At 44.8% G+C, this 23682-nt stretch overlaps 1 protein-coding gene across 1 annotated transcript in view; it reads right to left on the bottom strand.

Moving 5' to 3' along the window:
• The window catches only part of AMOTL1 (angiomotin like 1), a 69127-nt gene that overhangs the window by 15667 nt on the left and 29778 nt on the right, over window positions 1-23682 (bottom strand). Inside the window, exons 5-6 of the mRNA XM_065882014.1 lie at window positions 22766-22855; window positions 3316-3461 (exon numbers count right to left, since the gene is read on the bottom strand). Of these exons, the coding sequence (XP_065738086.1) occupies window positions 3316-3461; window positions 22766-22855 (236 nt within the window). The remainder of the gene's footprint in view (window positions 1-3315; window positions 3462-22765; window positions 22856-23682) is intronic.

Genomic DNA, 23682 nt, shown 5'->3' on the forward strand with positions numbered 1-23682 from the left:
TTGGGGGTGTGTGTGTCAGAGTACCCCGAGACGCTATTTAAACTACAAGTGCATGTACCTTCTCCACTCCTATCCCTCAGGTGTGCTGGGACAGAAAAGATTTAGACGAAGGCCACCAGTTACACCTAAATCAGCTGGGATGCTAGGAACTGAAGACCCTAACAGGCCACCTGCTTTCAGTCATTTATACAGCTCTGAGCTCAATCCATGGTTATCGCTGAGTCATTACAGCATCAGCAGGCATTGGAAATGAGGTTAATAAAGATTTTTTAAATGTTATAAGGAAATGCTTATTCTATAATGTTAACTGAAAAATCCAAAATCAAAAATTATATACATTATCACAACTATGCCTGCCTATCTATCTATCATCTATGTATGAAAAAAGACTGAAAGGAAATAAAAGCATCAACTGTGTTTGTCTGTATGGCAGAAAAATAATTTTTCATCTTCTTTACTCTCTTCTGTATTTTTCAAATTTTCTATAACTACCGATTACTATTAGAAAAATTGCGTCTGTATGTATCTATGCATGTGTACCCATTTGTGTATGTGTGAATGAGTATGACAATATCTGATTATAGATACTTGTGGAGTGATTTCCTCCTGAAGATTTCAGAGCCCTTTATGGATGACAGCCCTGGAGAGACGGGAAAGGCCTAATGAACACGCAAACCACACAATCACTGAGGAGAGGCAAATTAAGGTAACAACTGATTTATGTAAATGTCACATCAGGTGTGGATTTAGACTCACTGATCAACCACTTCAAATTCTTACCCTCAGACTTTGTTTTCTTCCAGTTAGGAGTTTGACCCATGTTCATAAATCCCAGGCACATTTCTAACTTTCTGGGGATTGGCTGGTGCCAAAAATCAGACTGAGGCTTTTCCTTGATCTGGTCCCGGGTGAGAAGACACCAGATGCCATTTCCTGCGACTCCGCACCTGGGCAGGCAGATGCCTTGCCGGTGATTCAGATCCTGAGTTCAACCACTGGCAAGTTGGAACATGCTAGCGATTTAAGTGCTCGCTGCAAAGGGTGGTTTCTGACTTAGCAGGCAGCCCCGCCAGGAGCAATGCCTGTGCCCTAGCCAAGACCACTGCGATGAAAAACGAGGTGCTTCTGACCTTTAGCCGGGGGCACGGACAGCAACTTATAGCCTTTTCTACACCTGCTCTTGGGATTAGTTTTCATCTGACTCTTTCATTCACTGTGCCTTTGATTGTCTGAGGACCTACTAACTGCAGGTTCCTGTGCTAGAAAAGCCTCATCTGATAAACTATTTTGTGAGTACCATTCATACACCACTTACCATGTCGTAGACTGTATACCATTCTCTGAGTGTGTGGCCCCTAGAATATAAGTGCCACGAGATTTGTCTGCTTGGGGCAGAGCGCACAATACGTCCCCAAGGCCTGGAACAGTACCTGGCATCCAGCTGGTACTCAATAAGTATTTGTTAAATGAACGAGTTAATATTATCACTAACCAACCGCAAGATTCTTGGAGGCATCGATCTCTCTCATTCACCCTTGGGTCAGCCTTAGGTCTAGCAAGGAGTATATAATGATGATGATGACTAGTAGTAACAGTAATTCATCGGCCAACATTTTGGAGGCCCTACCATGCCAAGCTTTGTGCTTTATATGAAGTATCTCGTTTGATCCGCCCAATAACAATAGAAGGTAAACTCTTTTATTACCTCCATTTAACAAGTGAGAAAACTGAGGACTGAGTAGGTTAGTGACTCACTCAAGGTCACACAGCTGATACACCACCCGTCTAACTCACGTGGTCTGCCTCTAGAGTCCAAGCCCTTAAGCATCATGGGAAGTTATGGTAAGCACTCAGTGTGAGCCATCTAAACTGAGTTAAGATCCTTTAAAAGAAACTTTAATAAGAACAAGGAGGGACACTGGAAGCCAGACACATGAGACATTTTGGAGAAGTTACATACAGTCAACCAAACACAGATCCTATATAAATATAATGACAAGAAAAGACCCATAATGCTGATTATAAAGAACCTGTCTTCAAGGAGTTCACAACTTTGCTTTAACAGAAATATTAAAATTAAAATGTTTCAAAATTATCACTTTCCTTTGCTCCATACACGGAGATGGAGCCTTGATAAGTGCCCTCAGAATGAGTACTGGCCTCCCTTCCTCAAAGCAGACCTCCTGTCCTTCAGGGGTCAAGGTCACTTTCTGTAGCAGATAGTTTCCTGTTTAATGAGTTGTTTGCTGGTGACTCTGGGGCTGTTGCCTGGGATCCTCATGCTAGTATTAAAACTGTACATAGGACTTGTGGGGTTTAACGGGACAGGTTGAATGGACAAGACACTACTGACTTAACAATCTTCCCCTTTAGCTGCACTAGCCTTGAAGATGAAGTTTGCTGAAACACCCAAGCCACCTGGCGCCAGGAGATGTTTCCTGAAGGAATGGCTTTTTATTGTCGACAACAACAGCAACAGCAGTTGGATTAATAATAGTGCTGTTTCCTGCAAGCCAAGCACCAACTCGGTCCTGGTGGAGAATATCTCGGTCATGCCGAGATATGTGACTTGGAGTTTCTACTCTCCACCGTGGGTCCGCGTGGCTCAGCCTCACCGCATACAGCAGATACAACAGCCTCCCCTGTGCTGCTGTGTCTACAGCCCGGATCCCCTAGCCGGCACCTCAGGAGTGGTCATTCTACTTCCCCAGTCAGGCTTAAAGGAAAAGTCTACTTCTTAAAACTTCGTCTAAAGGCTGGATTTCATCAGAAACCACTAAACCCATCACGCTTGAGCGGCATCAACGTTTCCTGGATTGGGGGGTCATTACCTGGCCAAGCTAACTTCTGAAAATTGGAGACAGGTTTGCTGAACACCACCCCAATCCCACCGCATCAGAAGACTTGGCCTTTTTTACGCCATCGAGAGCCCAGAGACGCAGCACTTGAACTGTTAACTGAGTCTCTTTTCTCCACAGGCACCAGTGGTTCCCAGTCCTCCCATTTATTTTCAGCCTTGGACACCTGCCAGCCAGTGGGCAGCAGCCTGGGTTTATGGCTGAGACTGAACTCCTTGCTGATGGTTATTCACGTCTGCCTCTCATCCTCTGCCCGGCTCTGGGGTGGATAAATTCTGTTTTTATTCGTTTTTATTTGGGAGGTCACCTACATCGCTCCCCTGACTCAGCTCCCTTGGAGTTGGCTCTGGTTAAAGTTGCTGGGTTAGGAAACGGAAACGGAGGCCCTCGGGGCTCTGTGCACTGCACCCCACCCCCTGCGCCCTCCCCCCACCCCGCCCCCCCCCCGCAGGCTCACCTCCTCTTCCAGCTTGATGACCCTGGCCTGGGCGTTGCTCAGAGCCTGGTCCAGGATCTCGATGTGTCTCCGGTGGTCCTCACTCGCGGTCCGCACTGCCGCTAACTCCATTTCTAACTTCTCCTTTTCCTTCAAGAATTCTTTGTCTAGAAGGAAGATGGGAACAAAACGACCTCTATCAGAAGGCACTCACCCTCTGGGCTCACTGCCAGTCTACATCTGGCAAGGATTAAAAGTAAAAAAAGCATACAAAAAGTAGAGGGTTGAATTACTGCCTTTGCTCCCTATTCATAGTGGTGGTGTGTGAAGCAAGGATTTTCTCAAAAACCACTGTCGGGCTTCCCTGGTGGCGCAGTGGTTGGGAGTCTGCCTGCCAATGCAGGGGACGCGGGTTCGCGCCCTGGTCTGGGAAGATCCCACATGCCGTGGGGCAACTGGGCCCATGTGCCACAATTACTGAGCCTGCGCGTCTGGAGCCTGTGCTCCGCAACAAGAGAGGCCGCGATAGTGAGAGGCCCACGCACTGCGATGAAGAGTGGCCCCCGCTTGCCACAACTAGAGAAAGCCCTCGCACAGAAACGAAGACCCAACACAGCCATAAATAAATAAATTAATTAATGTTAAAAAAAAAAAAAAAACCACTGTCAACTATAGGTATAGTCCAGGTCACAGTTCCAGAGATGAACGGCACAAAAAGAACCAGTGACCCTGTGTTCTCAGGGACTCACTTCTGTACAACATTTACTTTAAGGCTGCAAATTAACCTGGGACCTATGATTTTCTTTCAGGCTCACAAGCTCTCCAGCTCCTACCTTCCAAACCAGTGATGGAAAGGCAGGCAATACTAACGATAATACTAACGCTCTCATTCATAGAGAAATAAACCAAGGTGCAGAAGGTTAAGCTTTCACTCTGAGGTCAGGCGGTAGAGGGGAGCTTCAACCCGGGCCTCCTATCTCTGTCTGGGTCCTCTTGCATATGACCCGGCCTCACCTTTTCTCTTAGTTCTGCTCAAGAGAAGAAAGACAAAGTGCTCTGGATGTGGGGAAACAGCTGTCCTCTCATTCAGTGACACTGTAGCTGACGGTGATCACTGTCACTCTGCACATGGAGAGGAAAGGCTGCCTCACAGTGGCTTCCACACAGCTCTCCTATAGACTCATCCACCAATTTACTTAAGCAGGCAGGGCCCACGCTGTCATGAGATCAGTGTCATTTACTGAAAACATTTCTCCTGTTACAAAAACAATGCAGGCATGCCTCAGAGAAGTTGCGGGTTCCGTTCCAGACCACCGTAGTAAAGCAAGTCACATGATTTTTTTTGGTTTCCCAGTGTATATAAAAGTTATGTTTACACTATACCGTAGTCTATTAAATGTGCGATAATAGCATTATGTCTAAAAAACAATGTATGTACCTTAATTAAAAAATACTTTATTGCTAAAAAATGCCAAAACAATGAAAACAGTAACATCAAAGATCACTGATCACATGTCACCATGACAAGTATAATAATAATGAAAAAGTCTGAGGTACTGTGAGAATTACCAAAACATAGCATAGACACATGGAGTGGCTGCTATTGGCAAAATGGCGCCAAGAGACTTGCTAAATGCACGGTAGCCACAGACCTTTAATTTGTAAAAAATGCAGTAAAACAAAGCGTAATAAAATAAGTTGTGGCTGTACATTTTATTTTTAAGGTAATTTAGAATATTTAGATATGTTGATTATAATATGGAAAAACTCGAATGGACTTACTGTGTAAGATTAAGGGATTGGTTAAATAAACTACAGTAAACCCTACAATAGAACAGGATGCACCCATTAAAGCTAAGTAAGAGAATATTAGTGATGAGGAAAAAAATCGTCATTGTTGAAAAACGGTGGTTACAAAACCCTATGCACACTCTTCCAAATTTGTAGAAAACAGGCTGTATAATTATAAGGGTAAGGGCAACAACAACAGTTAGAAATTGATTCCTCTGTGCCCACACCACTCAGATGCCTCATACTGGTTACCTAGTCCTCCTAGCAAACCAAACTGAAACACCAAGAACCAAAGTCTGCGAGCTATACGAGCACGTGACAGTGGTTTCACTCATTCATGATTTCCTTGTATAGCCATTCATTCATTAAGCGAAGAGTTATCAAACATTAAGGACCAGCCTTATGGGCACTAAAGCAATAGAAAGAACGCTGCCCGTAAGGAGCGGGGGGGAAAATGTGGTTTTGAATACAGGCAAAGACACTTTAAGGCTGTCAATACTCAAGAAACAACTCGCAATTTTAAAGCCGGAAGGGATCATAGGAAACACCCCCATCCAGTTCTGCTCACTTTGTTTTACGGGTGAGGAAAGGAAAGCCCAGGAGCAAAGGCACTCATCCAAGGTGCCCCGCCAGCTGGGGCAGAGCCAGGGCCAGATTCCGGGTCTCCTGATGGCCACTACAACGTCCTTCCCGCTGGACGGCACTGCCCTTGCTTTGTGAGCTTATGTTGACGGGAACAGGGCGCAACGGAAAAGCTTCGGAACGAACAGAATGAAGGAGCGGACTTGTAAAGCGAGCATTGGCTGTGATGCCTAGAAATAATGGCGCCTCTCGGAAACAAAACGAGGCCACCGGGATTCTGACCCAGAAGAGAGCCTTGCTTTTGGGCTCTTATACCCCACTGCAATGACCAACTGCCCTCCCCGCTTCTCCCTTTCAGTGGCATGAGATGCTGCCTCCGAAACTTCCTTCCCAGTGCATGGAGAACGGGCACGTAAGAGGCCTAAACAAATGGGCCAGGAGCAGCCCACTGGCTCTGGGGCCCACCATCCACTGCCACCAGGGCGGACCAGAGCATTTCACGCTTTCTGTGCAAAATACTGACATTTGAGCACTAGCTCCCTGGGTTTGGACAACATCTGAACAGGCGTGGTGCCCACTGCCCTCGTCCAAGCTCTGGAGGGCACCCGGGACTTAGTCACTCAGTGGGCAGGCCTGGGAATGAACGAATGAATGAATGAATCTCTACTGTGTGCCAAGTTCATTGCCAATGGTATAATAGATGGCAGCTCTTGTTAGCGTTTAGCATCCTTGGGATCTCCTGACAGCCTTTGTTATGCAGCAGTCCACTCTACCTCTGAAGCCACCACTCATCAGATGGCTGGTACTGACCCTGGACGTCTCTGGTTCCCTTCTCTGCCCAGGCTCCCTGAACCTCACAGGGCGCACATCAGGACAAAGATGTGGGTATCAGACGAAGACTCCATCCATTAGCTCTGGAATGTTTTTCAGGTCTCTGGAATTCATGGGTCCAAACATCTTTGTCCTAAGTTTGGTGACTTTAGACCTCAGGCTGAAGCAGTATCAGTTAGTGTCACTCACACTGGCTCAGAACTCCTTGTCCGTGGACAGGAAGCGGTGTTCTCGATGGCAAAGTTTTAAAAACGATGTTCATGACAATTGTGATAATAACAAAACGTGCTCATGTCTGTTGAATGGGTACTGTGTTCCAGGAATGGCGCCTTATATTATTCCCTTTAATTCCTCCATTTATATTATTTCCTTTAAGTTTACTCTATGAGGTAGGCGCTATTATCATTTCCGTCTTCCAGTGGAGGAACATGACATTAAGAAAGGATAAGTAACGTGTCCACAGAAGTGATGCCCGTCAGTGGGAGAGCGAGAACCGGCATCGGCCTCTCTCTAATGCATGTTCACAGGCACGGCGCTATACTGTCTCTGCTGTGCAAGCGTGCGGGGATGAAGACCCACAGAATAACAGAAGCAGGGGGCGTGGGAGAGCGCCATTGTAACACAGCTCATTGTGGCACAAATTTAAGTATGTCACAGATCATATCATGTATCTCAAAATACAGCAATTAATCCTCATGTGTATCCCTTTGCAAATATTAATTAATTAAGCATCTGCTACATGGAGGCATCACAGAGTACTAGATAAAAGCATGGATCTAGGGCTTCCCTGGTGGCACAGTGGTTGAGAGTCCGCCTGCCGATGCAGGGGACACGGGTTCGTGCCCCGGCCCGGGAGGATCCCACATGCCGCGGAGCGGCTGGGCCCGTGAGCCGTGGCCGCTGAGCCTGCGCGTCCGGAGCCTGTGCTCTGCAACGGGAAAGGCCACAACAGTGAGACCGCAAAAAAAAAAAAAAAAAAAGCATGGATCTAGAATCAAGCTTCCCAGGTTCATATCCAGCTCTACCACTTATGGTTTTGTGACATGAAGTAAACGGATGTCTTTGTGCTTCAGTTTTCTTGCCTTTAATGTGAGGATCACAATAGTACCCACTTCAAAGTGCATAGAGTAAGTACCCAGTAAATGTCAACTATGATAATGCCAAGGTTATTGCTGCTGTCGAAAAATTGTGATAAATCCTTGGGCTACATGGTGCATAGGATGGAGCATTCTGCTCTCAGCCAGGTGGGAAGAGTGTCAGGGACATAGGCAAAGGCAACGGGACCAGCTGCTCTAACTGATGCTTGCGCAGGGAATGTGACAACGCAGGAAGGACCCCGACCTCAGGCCAGGGTGTGAGGAAGAGGTGGTGCCCAGGCAGTGAGCCTATGTGGTGGGGGTCACTGGGCCCCTTAACTCCCTGGAGACATGGGAACTGGGTGTGTCAGAACCACTGGAAAAAGTTATCTCTTGGGAGATGCCAAGGGTGAGTCCCATGAGTGAAACCACCTCACAGGGAAGTCCTTTCAGTCTGTTTATTAGCTAAGCCCCCTTGGGATGGATCTCAAGAAAGATCAGCCCCACACTGAACTTTTGGCTGTGCTCCAATGTATATACTGAGAATTCCTAGAACAGGCAAGTTGACACAAAGGAACTCTTGCCCAGCGTGGTCTGTTTACTCAGTGGATACGAATTACCCTCAACCGTGTGGAGCAGGGCATTGTTTAGCCTGATGGCTCTGGTCCCATTTACACAGAGGATGTCTGCTCGCACACAGTTTATTCTGGAAACCACAGCGATGGCATGGGCTTTGTAGCCAGGCCAACCTGGTGTGATCCTGGCACCTTCACATACTGGTTCACCTTGGACACGTGACTTCCCCTCTCCAGACTCCATCTCCTCAGATGGAACTAACAAGACCTATTTTGCAGGACTGTTATGAGGATGAAAACGATGACCTGTAAAATACCTACTACGGGGCCTGGCACATAACAGATACTTAATAAACAGCAAGAGCTAAGACACATGACACCCAGGCACTGTGCCTTCAGTTTTACAACAGAACTTCATTTCCTGAATCCTTATATCAACTCCACTTGACAACTGAAAAATCGGAAGCAAGATGAGCTATGATACTTGCAACAGGCCAAATGGTAGTCGCTTTTGTGCCTCTACCCCTAGGTTAGTCTCCTTGCTTGAAAAAGAGCAGAAGTGGATGGAAGTGAGAACTGGGCCCAGAATTTAAAGATGCTCCCCTTCCATCTTACCCTTCTTTGCCAGCTCTGCGTAAGATTCGAAGTGGACGGTCTGGTGAAAGAGTTTCTGCAATTACTATCTGAGCACTAAGCTTGACTGCTAGCTGAACCATTGGGTGGTGGACCCCAGTAACCTCTGTTGAGAAACAGGTGGAGCATGGCGTGGGGTCTGGCAGTGGAGGTGTCAGGGCACCGTGCGCCGTGCTGCTAGTTTTTAACGCAGTGCTCCAACTTATGGCTGGAGCTCATGGCGGCGTGCAAAGCAGTAACCTGGCCCTTCTCAAGGAGGTATTAATTTTCTAGGCCTTTCCTGATATAATGGGTTTTTGATGAGTTTTTCCCTAAGCCCAATATAGCTGGAGGGACGGAGGAGTCTGGTTGCCACCAGTTTGACCAAGGGGTGACTAATTCACTAGAAGGCTTGGAAGGCATTTCAAGCATTTGGAGAAAGAGAGGTCTTTCTCCAAATAGCATGATATCACCTATATGTGGAATGCAAAAAAATGATACAAATGAACTTACTTACAAAACAGAAATAGACTCACAGACATAGAAAACAGACTTATGGTTACCAAAGCGGGTAGTAAGGAGGAGATAAATTAGGAGTTTGGGATTAACAGATACACACGACTATATATAGATAACCAACAATGACCTACTGTACAGCACAGGGAACTATACTCAATATCTTGTAATAAACTATAATAAAAAAGAATCTGAAAAGGACTATATATGTATACGTACATATATATATATGTATATAAAACTGGACCACCTTGCTGTATACCTGAAACTAACACAAAATTGTAAATTAACTATACTTCAATTAAAAAAAAAAAAAAGAGGCAAGTGTGTCCTCACCTGGAGTAGACAGCTTTCACAGTGGCTGCCCAGACAGCACTCCACTTGGAAGCATGTTTACTATACTCCTCCCTTCACAGAGCTAAGTTCTGAGCAGCCCATCTGCATCACAAAACCCTGCTCACCCTCCCCTACCCACCACTCCCATTTGACAGGATCAAACCTGAAGGGCCCTGTGACCCAAGCAGAGTCACTTACAGTCTCTGGTCTGGGACCGTGTGAGGGGGAGCCTCTGGGCGAGAGGGGGATGCTGACACGGAGAGGCAGCCCAGCTCTGAGGCTAGTGAGCACGTCCCACGTGTGCACTAGAGAAACAGAGCAAGCACACGGTGGAGAGTGAAGACTCACGCAGATGGACATGGAGAGATGGATGAGCGTCCACGGTGAGAAGGAGAGCGGGAAACAGAGCCACACGGACCAACACTGAGCCCCCCAAAACCATCTGCCCCTTGATTCTCACAAACAGGCCAGCCCAGGCCCCCGGCTCCTGGCCCCTGCGAGGCCCGCCTACACGTCCTGCCTGGGGCCTCCTTCACACACAAAGATACTTCTTTAAAAAAAAAAAAAAAAAATTCCTCTTATCTGGGCCTAAGCTAGCCCAGTTGGATTTTTCTTTTTGTAACCAAAAGATCACTAAGACACTCTCTGTTGTTTCTTTACACCTCTATTCCCGTCTCCACCAAGAAAGGACTTGATAGTAATGCCTTAGGACAAGGCTGACCAACACTAATGGCACTGACTCTGGTAACTAGTCACTTCACCATGCTGATAAAATGGACTCCCTCTTCTGAAAAGACGTCTGAACAATTACTTGCCATATTATCTCTTCCTAAAATGTTTCCTCCTGTTTCTTCTTCCTCAGGATTCTTTGGCCCTGAGTTCCATATCCCGGCACCATATTCTTATAATTCTGAGCAGCTGCTGGAGCCTGTTCCGAGGGTCAGCTATGATTTATGGGGTAACTGAAGTCAGATCCTCTTGGAAGTCCTTTCTTTTTTTTCTTTTTTTTTTTGCGTTACGCGGGCCTCCCACTGTTGTGGCCTCTCCCGTTGCGGAGCACAGGCTCCAGACGCGCAGGCTCAGCGGCCATGGCTCACGGGCCCAGCTGCTCCGCGACACGTGGGATCTTCCTGGACCGGGGCACGAACCCGCGTCCCCCCAATCGGCAGGCGGGCTCTCAACCACTGCGCCACCAGGGAAGACCGGAAGTCCTTTCTTTTGAGGTTGTGGGAGTGGAAAGACAACAGGAAGGTATTCCAACTACTTCGCTATCCGCAAAACTATTTAGGTTCATTCTGCCTCAAAGACATGCTACCCTTGGAAGCTCATTCTTATATCCGCCCTCACCCCTTCACCCCGGTTTGAGTGTCAAACTGACAAACCCGTAAAGAGATCCCCAAAATATTATCCAAACAGAGCACTGTTCACATCGTGTAAGAGTGATCTGTTCACATGAGGTTTATTTGATACAAAATAACACAAGAGCTGACCTACCTTTAAAAGCCACACTCATTCATTCGGAAATGAAAAAGCGATAGAATACAAAGCTGACCCCATAACGCCCCTGGTTTGGCTTTTTGTTATCTTTTAAAAATTTGCTGATAAAGTTTCTCAGGTAAGGGAGCTCGTTATTTCAGAAAAGGGTGTTGGGCGCTCTGCCTTCCCTGTATGCATGTGCAAGTTGCCATGGTTCCAGGCAACGGGAGACAAGGGTTGTGAGTGGGCAACTAAATAGGTCTGTTAACAAACACAGGGACACTCCAGCCAGGGCTTGTTTTTAAATGGCTGAGAGTGAACTGTTTTAAAACGAATTGTGTAATAAAGAAAATTAAGAAGGGGAGTTCAACCAGACTCTGTTCTGCAGAGCCCTGGGAGAGAGAAGGATGGGGAGAGAGGAGAAAGGGGATGCAGTGGGCCAAGTAGGAAGGAGGAGGCTTCTGACAAACGCACCCCTGTCTCAACCAGAAATCTGTTCGGGTTTCGTGCGTTTTACATACTGGGCTTCCAGATACGCTTCCTTTTAAACAAGAGCTCTGAGTTTGAAAGCCAGTGGTTCAGACATTACAAGAGAAACACAGATTTGTGGAAACAGCTATTGTTAAAATGTAGGGAAGACATTTGTTTTGAGAAATGAATCAGTACGAGAAAGTGAGGCAAAGACTGAAGTGTGAAGGATTTATTCAATCTTTGTTGCCCCAAGTTAAAAGGAAAAGAGAAACTTTCCCTTTTACAAAGTATTATTGCAGCAAAATTACTCTAACATGCAAATTAGTTTCCCAGGCCCACCCTAAAGGCTACACACTGCACGAAGCTTTTCTGATTCCTTCAGTAAAACAGATCTCTCCTGTACGGGAGAACCTGCACACATACACTTTGCTGGGGGAAAGTAGTTCTTTCACGAGTCTTTATACCATATTCTGCTTGTACTCCAGGTACAGTGACTGATGTCTGTCTGACTTATCCTTCCTACTGGGCTTACTTCACAATGTGTCTAAACCCCTCTACCTTTGTAGGACTTTAGGAATCTAAGACAGCGTGTTTCGTATGTGAAGAAAGAAATATGACAAGTTTAGGCAACAGTCACTGAATAAGAGGATCCTGTCGATACGAGATCAAATTCTAACTGGATATTTAAAATAAAATTCAAAAATGATCCTTTTCAGATGCTTATCCCTGGAAAGTAACAAAGCAGAACCACAAAATCTTCTAGTAATAATGGAGGAAATCAACACATTTTGGTCTTAACATACTTAATTTATCCATTGCTCTTTAATATCCAGGAGTGAGTTTAATACCCCAAGGTGCTACTTTTTGTAGCACCAAATGTAAAATATCTCAGGTATGATTTGGTAAAATATTTATTTGAATACCAGTAAAAGCTCTCTTAATATAACTTTTTCTAATCTACTCATTCTTCATATTGCATTTTTTTTTTTTTTTTTTTGCGGTACGCGGGCCTCTCACTGCTTTGGCCTCTCCCGTTGCGGAGCACAGGCTCCAGACACGCAGGCTCAGCGGCCACGGCTCACGGCCCCAGCCGCTCCGCGGCACATGGGATCTTCCCGGTTCGGGGCACGAACTCGTGTCCCCTGCATCGGCAGGCGGATTCTCAACCACTGCACCACCAGGGAAGCCCCATATTGCATTTTTATTTTAGAAACTATACTTATACACCCGGGTATAAATCATAGGTATTTTTTTACCTGCCTAGATTTATACATATGTAGCCTGCAAACTCACTTGACTGAATATACACCCATTCATCCAGCTCAGCTTCCACATGTACTGTTCAACCCTCTACTTTATTTTTTTTTAACTTGAAGTAAAAATGTACTGCTACTTCTGTGTCACTGCAGACAGCATAACAACAAATGAAGCAATGAATTAAAGACGCCACATAAATACAGGATGCACAGGGCATTTGATTTTGACTGTACACCTACGCGTGAATCGATTAACAACTAAACCTGATAACTTACACTTTCTATAACCTCCACAGAAGTCCCTTTTTGCTTTCTCTTTTCTTAATACAAAAAGGTAAATAACATACACGTCTATTTCCAGGTATGACAAAGTAAGACCCTACCAGACAATCTGGCTGCCCCTGCAGAAAACGGCCATGAAGCCTGGATATAATGCAGACAGCAATGACCTGACAGGAGTGAAAAGTGAGGCAGGCCGACAGATGGCGTGAGAGGCCACTCACTGCAGAGGACAGAGCTGCACCTGTGCTGGGGCTGGACTGTGGCCATTGTCACATTTCATGGCACTGTACACTTAAAATGTGTACACTTTATTGTGTGTACATATAGGTATATATTATATACCTATATTTGGTTTAATTAAGGCATTATTATAATATGTATAATAAAATGATGCTTTCTAAATGCGCCCTTTGAAGGGCAGATATGGCTTAATGCCAAAACCTGGCTGAAAGATAGAAGTTGATGCTGGGGAAATTGTTACATCTGGGACAGAAGGGACTCAGTCTACGACTGACCAGGGAGAAAGAAATGCATCACCTGCAATTATATGTTCTCCCTTCCTTAACTTCTGCGACCCCTCCCATTGTCATTTTTGTAACTTGCTTTGAGCAGATCCTTTTATTCTTCTTCTTTCTACCAAACCACGGTCTTTGGCGGCAAGAAGAAAATTAGTAGCAGATGCAAGCTTATTTTTAATGGTCCAAGACCAAATTTTCTGAACTTAAAGCAAACACTTCGTCCTGTCAAAGTTCTTGAATTCCACTAAGATACAACTGTATGTTCTCCCTCCAATCCATGAACCAAAAATAATTTCGAAAACTAATTGTAAGATATTATACCACAGGGTTACTCATTGTGTTCTGCTAATTTTTTATTCTTGTCATCCAGAGAACAAAGAGTTTAATTTCATAGACATTTTGAGAAAACTTTTAAGAGTCTAAACTCTATGCTGGTCTCGACAGTTTTTTTGTTTTTGTATCTGTAGTGGATTATCCAGCAAGGCCTTTTATTATAATTGGCTCTGGTTCAAAGACAGATGTAGAAGTCAGAAACACAGAATGTTCATTCCAGTAGTTAGCACTCATTTGAGATGACTTGAATACATTATTATTAAGTCACATTACTGGGCTAAATAATTTGCAGTAAGACTTCTAGTACAAGAATTATTTATGTTCGCTTACTAAGGCTGGATTCCTCTCTGGGTAAAAATATGAAAGCTTTCATCACCCCCAGAGCCAACAGAGATGACCTTTGGAGAAGGGGAAGGAGAAAACAAGAAAAAGGAGGTGTTCTTGTCATGGTCTTGCACTAAGCACCTAGGGGGCCTTGGACAAATCATCTGATCATCCTTGGTCACAGTTTCTTCTTTAACGAAGCATGGAGGCCGTGCTAAACGAGCTCTAAAATCATGGGGAGTCCAACCCTGCCACCTCTTCCCACCTCCCTGGTACACAGGAAGTGGCTCTCCAGAGTCAGGATGCCCTGGGTTCAAAACCTGTCTTCTCCACTTACCTGCCTGTATGACCATGAACAAGTTACTTAACCTTCCTGTGCTCCAGTTTCCTGATCTATTAAATACCTGTAACACCTCCCTCACAGGGCTGCTTGGAGGATGAACAGACGGTGTACCTACAGAGGTTAGCACGGTGCTTGGCTCACAGTAAGTGCTCAGTCCATGGTGGCAGCTGTTACTGCCGTTAGATGACCTGAACCAGGACCTGAAGGCTAGATTACAAGGGAGCACCCCTGCAACTCCACCTGAAGATAAACTTTGAACCATCAGATCAACAGCTTCCGGAAACTCTGTCACTCCCAACGGCCATCAGATGGCCTTCTAATGAGCTCTGGTTCAGAGGACATGTGTATTGCTGGTAACGAGACTTGTGACCTTTCAGGTCCTTTCCAACCCTGATATATAAGATCTGCAGACATCATCTCACAGCAGGAGGCTTATGGGAGGATTTACGGCCCTGCTGGGAGAGGCCCCCCTGAGACCTCACTACCCAGGCAGTTACTAGCCGTGGCTAACCACAGGGCTGTCCTGCCCAGCCCTGTCTCCATCGTGAGCTAATTGTGGATCCCCACTGGGCTAACTAAGGTTTGTGACGGCATTTGTATGTGTCTCGTTTTATCTAATGTGAAATAATCACGCTCAGCCGATTAGGAATTAAGTAAAAGATGACCGTGAAACTCTCCCAGGAAAGAAAATAACAGTTATATCCCGATTTATAAATTAGGACAATTTACAAAATAAGACCTAAATACTTCCGAAGTTCTTTATTTTCCATCTTCCTTTTGCTGGGGTTTCTTCTTTCCCTTTCTCTTCCATGACCAGTGCCTGGAGCAGAGGTTCACAGGCTATGCCCTGCAGGCCAAAGCCAGCCCACAGTCAGGCCACTTGTCCACGGCTCGTCTATGGCGGCTTTGGGGCTACAGGGACAGAGTTGAGTAGTTACGGCCCCCAAGCAGAGAATTATTTACATTCTCACCCTTTACGGAAAGAGTTTGCCGACCTATGGCCTAGAACACTGCGCATTCATGGTAGGTAGCCAATAACGGTTTTTGAATACGTGATAATGGTCATCATTTCATTCAACATCCAATAAATGTTTATTAAATGCTTCTAAGCACCAGGTACTGTGCCAGCTTCTGAAACACAGTGACCTGGGGCTACGATGGTGAGGATGACGGTCAGGGTCCATGCCTTCGCGGTGTGGACAGTTTAGTACGGGAAGAGAGCAAATGATCATCCAAACGATTCCTTATTTACAGTATGACAAGTGTTTACAAAGGGAACAGGGTACTGGCAGAGTATATAAAAGGAAGACCGGATCCTATCTCAGGCAGCCTTCTCTGAGTAACTGCCATTTAATTTGAGCCGACACCTGAACGTGGATTTCTTGCCTCTGAACTGCCAGCGAAAGTGAGGGGTCCCTGAGGCCACATGAAATGCAAATGGGTTTCAGTCTGCTTTTCAGTCTGTGCTTCCTCCATCCATCCGTCCAGCTATGAGTGCAAGGAACACAGAGCGTAATGAAGTTCGAGACACTTGATTTTTCAATCCCCAAACAGGAATGCCAAGCAAATAAATAATTTTAAAACCAACAAGGTGAAAATCATAAGTCAGGTTCACCTGTTAGACACTGGATATCGACACATGACCAAGAGACCGTTCTGCTATCGGCTCTGGTTTTTTAAGCACGGAAAATCGGTCTAAATGGAGGAACATTACTTTTCACACTTGGGGAGAAGATTTGATGGAACATAAACAGATGCCCTGCAGCCTGGGTGCGCTGCTGGTTGTAATGGAGGTTTGAAGTTTCTTGGTGCTGCCTGTCAAGGTTGATCAAGCGGCTTAAGCATTCATATGCTCTGCCTTCCAAACCCAGCAAGGCTCGGCAGACCACCCAGGCATTCTTTGGGAACACGGCCCATTGACCCCACCCTGAAAACTGGCAGGTCCTTTCAGAGAAGGTGGAGGGAGAATGCAAAGGAGCAGGAAGGAGTGCTGCAGAATAAATGCATGGTATAAAGTCTTCTTTGCATTTCCTATCATCGATTAGCCCGAAGAGCTCTGCTGGCTCAATGGGGAGATTTATTCCTCTATTTCTTTAGAGGAAATGTAGGTACAGGGAGATTAAGCATCTAACTTCAGGTCACTGAACATGTCAGTGAGAGCCCAGGAACCAGAAGATGCGGTAACTGATCCAAGATTAGTTGCTTTAGCCCATGCCTACAAAACCTTTGCTTTCTAGAATCGCACAGTACTACTAAATATAGACGTCATCTAAAAGATCATCTCCTTCAAAGGAGAATCATTCATTTAGGGCAAGAAAATTTTCTTGGTTTAAGAGATGCACCTTGGCAGGCTTCGTGGACGATTCCTTCCCTTTTGCCCGGGAGCTGATCTGTGGTGTCTGGCATGATCTATGGATTGGTTAGTGTGAAAATATGGCCGGCTGCTACAAAAACTTTCATATACCATAACCAGCTCTCATCTCCAACATAACCACAGCAGAGTAAAGAGAAGGTGTCAGGGAACCAGAAGTCAACTATATTGTAGCATATAGCAGTCATTTTCATGAAAAAATACTACTGTTCCTCATAGTAGAAGATTTCCCTTACCTGGATATCTTCCTATTTGAAAAACCAAGGAAGGAAGGAAAGGGGGAAGGTGGAAGGCAAAAAAAAAAAAAAAAAAAAATCAAGCATTTTTAAGTTTCTTCTTATTCTGAAGTTACTTCATTAATAATTTCGCCTAATATCTTGAAATAATTGAGCAAAACCAGAGGTAGCTCCCAACATGACTGGGAGACATTGAGCTAAAATGAACATTTTGATACTATGCACCATATGAGAATTTCAAGCCTGTTGTTACAGGGATTTCCCACTTTTACTCAGTCCCTCAATAAACATTTATTGAGTGCCAGGTACATAAAGATCCAAAGGGTTTTACTGAGGGTTGGGGATGGATGTTGGTAAAGAATGCCTATAGTTCTCTCACCTAGTGGAGGAGATCCATGCAAAGGAATGGTGCCCACAGAGAATGTAGGCAGAGTAGGTGCTTGTAGTAGGGGCTTCGCAGTGAGTCAGGAGCTGCAAGCACCAGCAGGCCCACAGAGGAGGAAGAAGCCCAGTGCATCCACGTGTGACAACATCTAACCTCTCCTTCCTACTGAAGCCTGATAGAAACCCACAACATGATGTAATGAAACCCAATGAGGATTCAGAATAAGCTCCTTATGCTCTATGTAGGTCAACAGAATTAATGTTTATGTCATTGTAGCTTCTGCTTTGTGTTTCACACAAGCCCTTAGAGGAAATACAAAAACCAGAGGGATTTTCTTTTAGGAAATTATTTTTGTCTCTTTTATGTTCTATAAGAGACAGAAAATCAAAGTACCTAAGATAAAATTCAAGGGTAAGATGACGATTATAAGATACACTGAAAATGGCAAGTTACTATTATTTTTAATAGAGTGGTCCCACACTTTTTTGGGGTTCATTTTTAAACCCATAGGGATTATAAGGGAAATCAAATCCTATGAATTAGTCTTGACTGATTTACACCCATTACTTATTAATTTAAACAAATGAATGCCCAAAACACCTTATTTTCTTAGACAGGGACATTTAACAAAAGCCAGAATCTGACTTACATAGACTTCAGTTTAACCAAATATGCTGAATCCATGGGGCCTAAAAAATCCTAACGGGGTGGTGGTGGGGAGATAAGTTAATGGCCATCCTGTAACATGACTGGGTTTCATCCTGGAATAATACAAGTGTGCCAGAGCTAATCAGCTCCCCCTCCACTCAAGAATATAAGAAGATCAGCTGTGCCAGTCTTGTTTCCCCACAGCTAATATTTTATTTTTGGTTTTCTGACCTACTAGTGATGGAAACTCGGCAGTTATCAATTTTCAGAAAGAAACAGTTAAAACGTTTCACTTATGGAGAAGACAGAGCTAAGAATGATGACAGACATTCCCAGGGCACTGCGTTTAGTGGACAGTGGCCTGTGTCTGGTGTGTGTGTGTGTGTGTGTGTGTGTGTGTGTGTGTGTGTGTGTGTACACAAGCACGCACGCATACATGTGACAAATAAGTGAATGGGAAAACTAGGAATCTCAGTAAGTTAAAAAAGCTGAAGGACCAAGAAGTCCCAGTTTCACTCAGCCAGATCAGAAAGGAAATTGGCTTGATGCGCTGTTTTTAAGGAGCAATTTGGCTGCAAACGTATTTGGAAAAACAAATAAGTAAGACCAGAAAACACACGCACAAATTTTTGAATTCCTCCAAAGAGAAAAACACAACGCCATGAGGTGATAGGGAAAAACACTCCTCAGAGCCATCAAATTCCTAGGCACGGGCTTCCCCGGTGGCGCAGTGGTTGAGAGTCTGCCTGCTGATGCAGGGGACACGGGTTCGTGCCCCGGTCCGGGAAGATCCCACATGCCGCAGAGCGGCAGAGCCTGCACCTCCGGAGCCTGTGCTCGGCAACGGGAGAGGGCACAACAGTGAGAGGCCCGCGTACCGCAAAAAAAAAAAAAAAAAAAAAAAAATTCCTAGGCACTTCAATCAGCAAGATTTTTAATACAGACAAATCTCACGTCCGAGAGGAGCACAATTATCACCCTGTTGAATGTTCATTTCAACTTGTAGAGCTAAGTGGTAATGACCAAGGCAGTCCTTCCAGGCCTTCATCAGGCTCCAACTAAAGAGCAGAATTTTGTTTCTTTAAAGAAAAACTACTCTGGGCAGCAGGGAAATTTAGAAATCATGCCAGGAAGGATGTTCCCCTTCCGTTAGCTGAGAGTTTACAGAAGTCCTCCCGACCGCTCTTGCTGCAAGAGTGCCTTGGGCGCTCTTGGACCTGGACTCCAAGCTTCAACCTGAACACCGAGCAAAAAGGTCAAACACGTTATTATTCCCTTTCCTTCAAACTTTTCCACTGGCCAAGGTGGTTGTCAGGGGCTTCCCACCGTAGCCTTAGCTCCTGGTAGGCGTGAGCCAGAGAAGTCACTATTTGCTATACAGTCAGACCTGCCTCTCTCTTAGCCAAGCATTAGAATCTCAAAAGACATTTGAAAAGGATGGCTCCTCTCGAGTGTCCAATGTTTATAATTATGATTACTAGGCACTGAAAAGTACTCTTACAATAGAGCTTCTAAAAAGCTAAACAGAGCTTAGCTAAATAGAGCTTCTAAAAATTGAACACATTAATAATTGTGAAGAGAGATAGCAATTTGTGCCTGCCATTCTGTGCCCACGTGCTAAAAAGAAAGCCTGACAGAGAGCACCACCCATCACCAGCCTCCAGGGTACGTCTGCACCTTTGTTATTACACCTGCTCGCTTAGCTATGGGCAGGAGATGACTCAACATGCTCAAACCTTCACTGGGGGCTTCCATGGTGGTGCAGTGGTTGAGAGTCTGCCTGCCGATGCAGGGGACACGGGTTCGTGCCCCGGTCCGAGAAGATCCCACATGCCGTGGAGCGGCTGGGCCCGTGAGCCATGGCCGCTGAGCCTGCGCGTCCGGAGCCTGTGCTCCGCAATGGGAGAGGCCACAGCAGTGAGAGGTCCACGTACCGCAAAAAAACAAACAAACAAACAAAAAAAACCTTCACTGGTTACTTAATCCCAACTCCTCCTCCTCCTGCTGCTTTTTATTGGTAAAGGATGACCACACATCTAGTGGCTCTAGTCACACTCTTTTCTCTCTCTCTCACTGTCCTTATTCAATTGGTCACCAAATCCTACTAATTTGTCACCTGTTTATCTGTCTCCTACCCTCCACTACTACTTCTGTCTTGGTTCAGGACCTCTACCTCTCTTGCCCAGATACTAAAATATCTGTTAACTAGTCTCCTTGCCTACAGGTTAGTTCTTCATGAATTTCTCTCCTCCTGTGCCTCTCTAATTGGCTTCTAAAATATAAGGCTTGCAAACAATGAAATCATAAACATACTTGAAGAAAACATAGGTGAATATGTTTATAATTTTGGATTGGAAAAAGCATTTCTAAGTATGACATAAAACCTAGAAGGCATAAATACAGTCACTTGAAAAATCTTCTGTAAGATAAAGAACTCTATATTCAAAGATAAAAAAACAACTGGGGAAAATATCTGCACTATATTTGGCAGGGGACATGCTAGTTTCCTTCATATACAAAGAGTTCTTCCAACTCACTAAGAAAAACACCTATTGTAAATTTGAAATAACATCTCAAGTCCATCTCTTTGCTACACCAGGAGACAAGAAGCTAATGCAAATAATTGTAAAGCTGTGAGGAAGGCACAACGTGTCCTGAAAAGACCAGGTACTGAAAAATTAGTTAGATATCACAGCTAGCAAACCTGCTTCAAATGTCCTGCCAAGATGCAATTACATTACATGGCAACACTAAGGTACATTTCAGCAGTTGAAAAATGCCCCTGGACTCTCTTGTTTACGCCTCTGGAACACAGCAGCGTATGTTTGCACAGAACAAATCATTCCCTGTAAAGCTGGAGGGGCCTCTTTGCCTACGTTACTGATGTTTTAGCTTTGAGCCAGAAGGTTAAAATCTTTGAGAACATTTCCGAACTCGCACGACACCAAAACCTATTAGTCCGTTAGCACAGCCTAGGCTGGGAGGTTACAGCAAATGCCCATCAGATGAAACTCACTGACGTTTCCATTTTGACCCAAACTAAGTGACAAAATAATATCCCCTGACAAGAAGGCAGAGTATCAGCAAAGTGACGTCACTGACATAACTGCCACAAAGATACTTACTCTACCTAAGCGGACCATCACCCAAAATTAAGGTGTCAAAATCAAGTGCAAATAGTACAGATGACTCATTTTCCAAATGAAAGCTCAGATGAAATGGTAAATCTACTGCACCCATGAGAAGAAATAACTTTTGTTAGGAAAGTGAATAATTCAAGACGCTGATATACATAGCTTTGTATATGAGTCTGGAGCACGGGCCAATTCACCTAACTGCAAGACTGCAAAGGAGTCTGATGCAAAAGCCCAAGGCTGTATTAGTGTCCATTTGCCAGAAGAGAATTTAAAAAATGAAGCTGAGACTCAAAATGGAATGCAATCATGAGTGAATCTGGGAAAAACAAAGGAGCTTAACCCCAACGAATAGTACTGGAAATTAGAAAGTTTAACCAATTGTTTCCCAGCCTTGAAAATGTAGAGCTGCGTTGAGCGACCCAAGCATCAGAATACCGCCATTATACAATGGATGGCCAGTCTGAACACAGGATTTTTTGTTGCTCAAACTGTCTTCAGTTTGTGAGCACTTAACTCACAATGTTGTTGAGAATTATGACAGAGAAATGAATTCAGTTTTCTAAAAACAGTTTCCCAAAAAAGCCAGTTGGATTTTTACATTTCTGACTTGGACAATGAATGAATGAGCAGAAATTCGAAACTTAATCGATGGTTTCTCAAAACCCACTTGCTATATGGGAACATATGTATATGTACAGCTGATTCACTTTGTTATAAAGCAGAAACTAACACACCATTGTAATGTAAAGCAATTATACCCCAATAAAGATGTTTAAAAAAAAAAAAAAAACAAAAACCCACTTGCTTCTATCGTTTGTCTCTGGTGAAACTAATAGAATATTCTCCCAATAAATCTTGAGGCACAGGAAGCCATTTTATTCCTGGCTGAAATGGGCCCAATGGTTCGCAAGCGAGCGTCACCTACTGAGACACGTGCTGGGAACATTTAGGTGGCTTCATGATGCCAGGGGCAGCCGGTCCAGAACTGCTCAACCTAGGCACACACAGACTGTGACAAAAGAGCAAATCCCACCACAGGCTTCCTTCCCTTTCCATGGTGAAAGAGAACTGTGCCTTAGACCAAGTGGCGAGTGCCAGCAAATACTCTATAATACCCATGGAGGGTATTAGGGAGAAACAGAAACTGTAGGTAAGGAGGTCGGAATAAACATTACTGAAATTAACACATCAACCTAGGCTTTGTCTCTGGCAGACCTAGGAGGGTCTCATCTTCGGCCTAACAGCTTATATGTTAAATCAACAAACAAAAAGCAAGCAGCACAAATCTTACTTAAAACTAACAGGGTTCTCTTTCCTCAGGCCCCCAGTTTTTAAAACTACCCAGCTGGGATAGGTAAGCATGGAGACTCACTCTGGGAAGCGTAAAGCCCCTCGGCCGCTCTGTCTTCGTGTCCGTCATACTCCCTGCTGGACAGCTGCCTGTTGGCAGTCTCCAGTCGATCTGTGCACAGAAAGGAAACGATTACAAAGAAATGCACTTGCATTTAAGTCATCCTCCAACAGGCAAATGACCTGGGTGCCGAGAGCTGGGTGGGGAGAGATGCCCAGGGAGGAGCCCCAAATTGAACAACTCTTGGCGGGGGGGGGGACAAGATGCTCCAGAACATCAAAAAGAAAAGTCCTCAGACGCCACACTGTGCCTTTATGCAGTTTAATGGCAAGGTGTGCACCGGTGGTAGGCAGCGAAGAACAGGTTCCTGCAAGGCCAGCAGAGTCCTCAAAAAGGGGTTGAGTTCCCTTGGCCTCAAACCCAGCCCTCGTCTAACCATGACCATCAGCCCTCTGTAGCTGGGAAGCAAAAAATTAAAAATAACAATTAAATAAATACCAGGAAACAAGTCAAGATGACCTAACGGATGAAGATTCTACTCAGTGAGTTCTAGGTCTGCTTATGCCATTTGGTCAATCTTCATCTACTCAATTAAATAATTCAGCCTCACAAGTCTTTATTGAGCTTGCATAATACCCAAGACTAAAGGGTTTGCAGTAATAACAAAAAAAAAAAAAAAGGTAGGTTCCAGCTACAGACTGCCAGTACACTGAGTCTTTTGACACGAGGGAACTGAAAAATGGCTTGGCTGACCGAAAGTGAAGTATAATTTCATGGGTCAGATCATTCTGCATGTTGGAGGTTGCCAAGATCCTGTAACAGGGGGCTCCTAGCTTTCAGGAAGTTGATACATATCTACTCTTTTCACAACCGTGGGCTTTTTTTTCCTCCAAGAGGGACATGTGTCTAACTCTGCCTTCTACACTATATACCAAGCA

The sequence above is a fragment of the Phocoena phocoena genome, chromosome 8 (assembly GCF_963924675.1).
Source record: "Phocoena phocoena chromosome 8, mPhoPho1.1, whole genome shotgun sequence".
Classification (NCBI taxonomy): domain Eukaryota; kingdom Metazoa; phylum Chordata; class Mammalia; order Artiodactyla; family Phocoenidae; genus Phocoena; species Phocoena phocoena.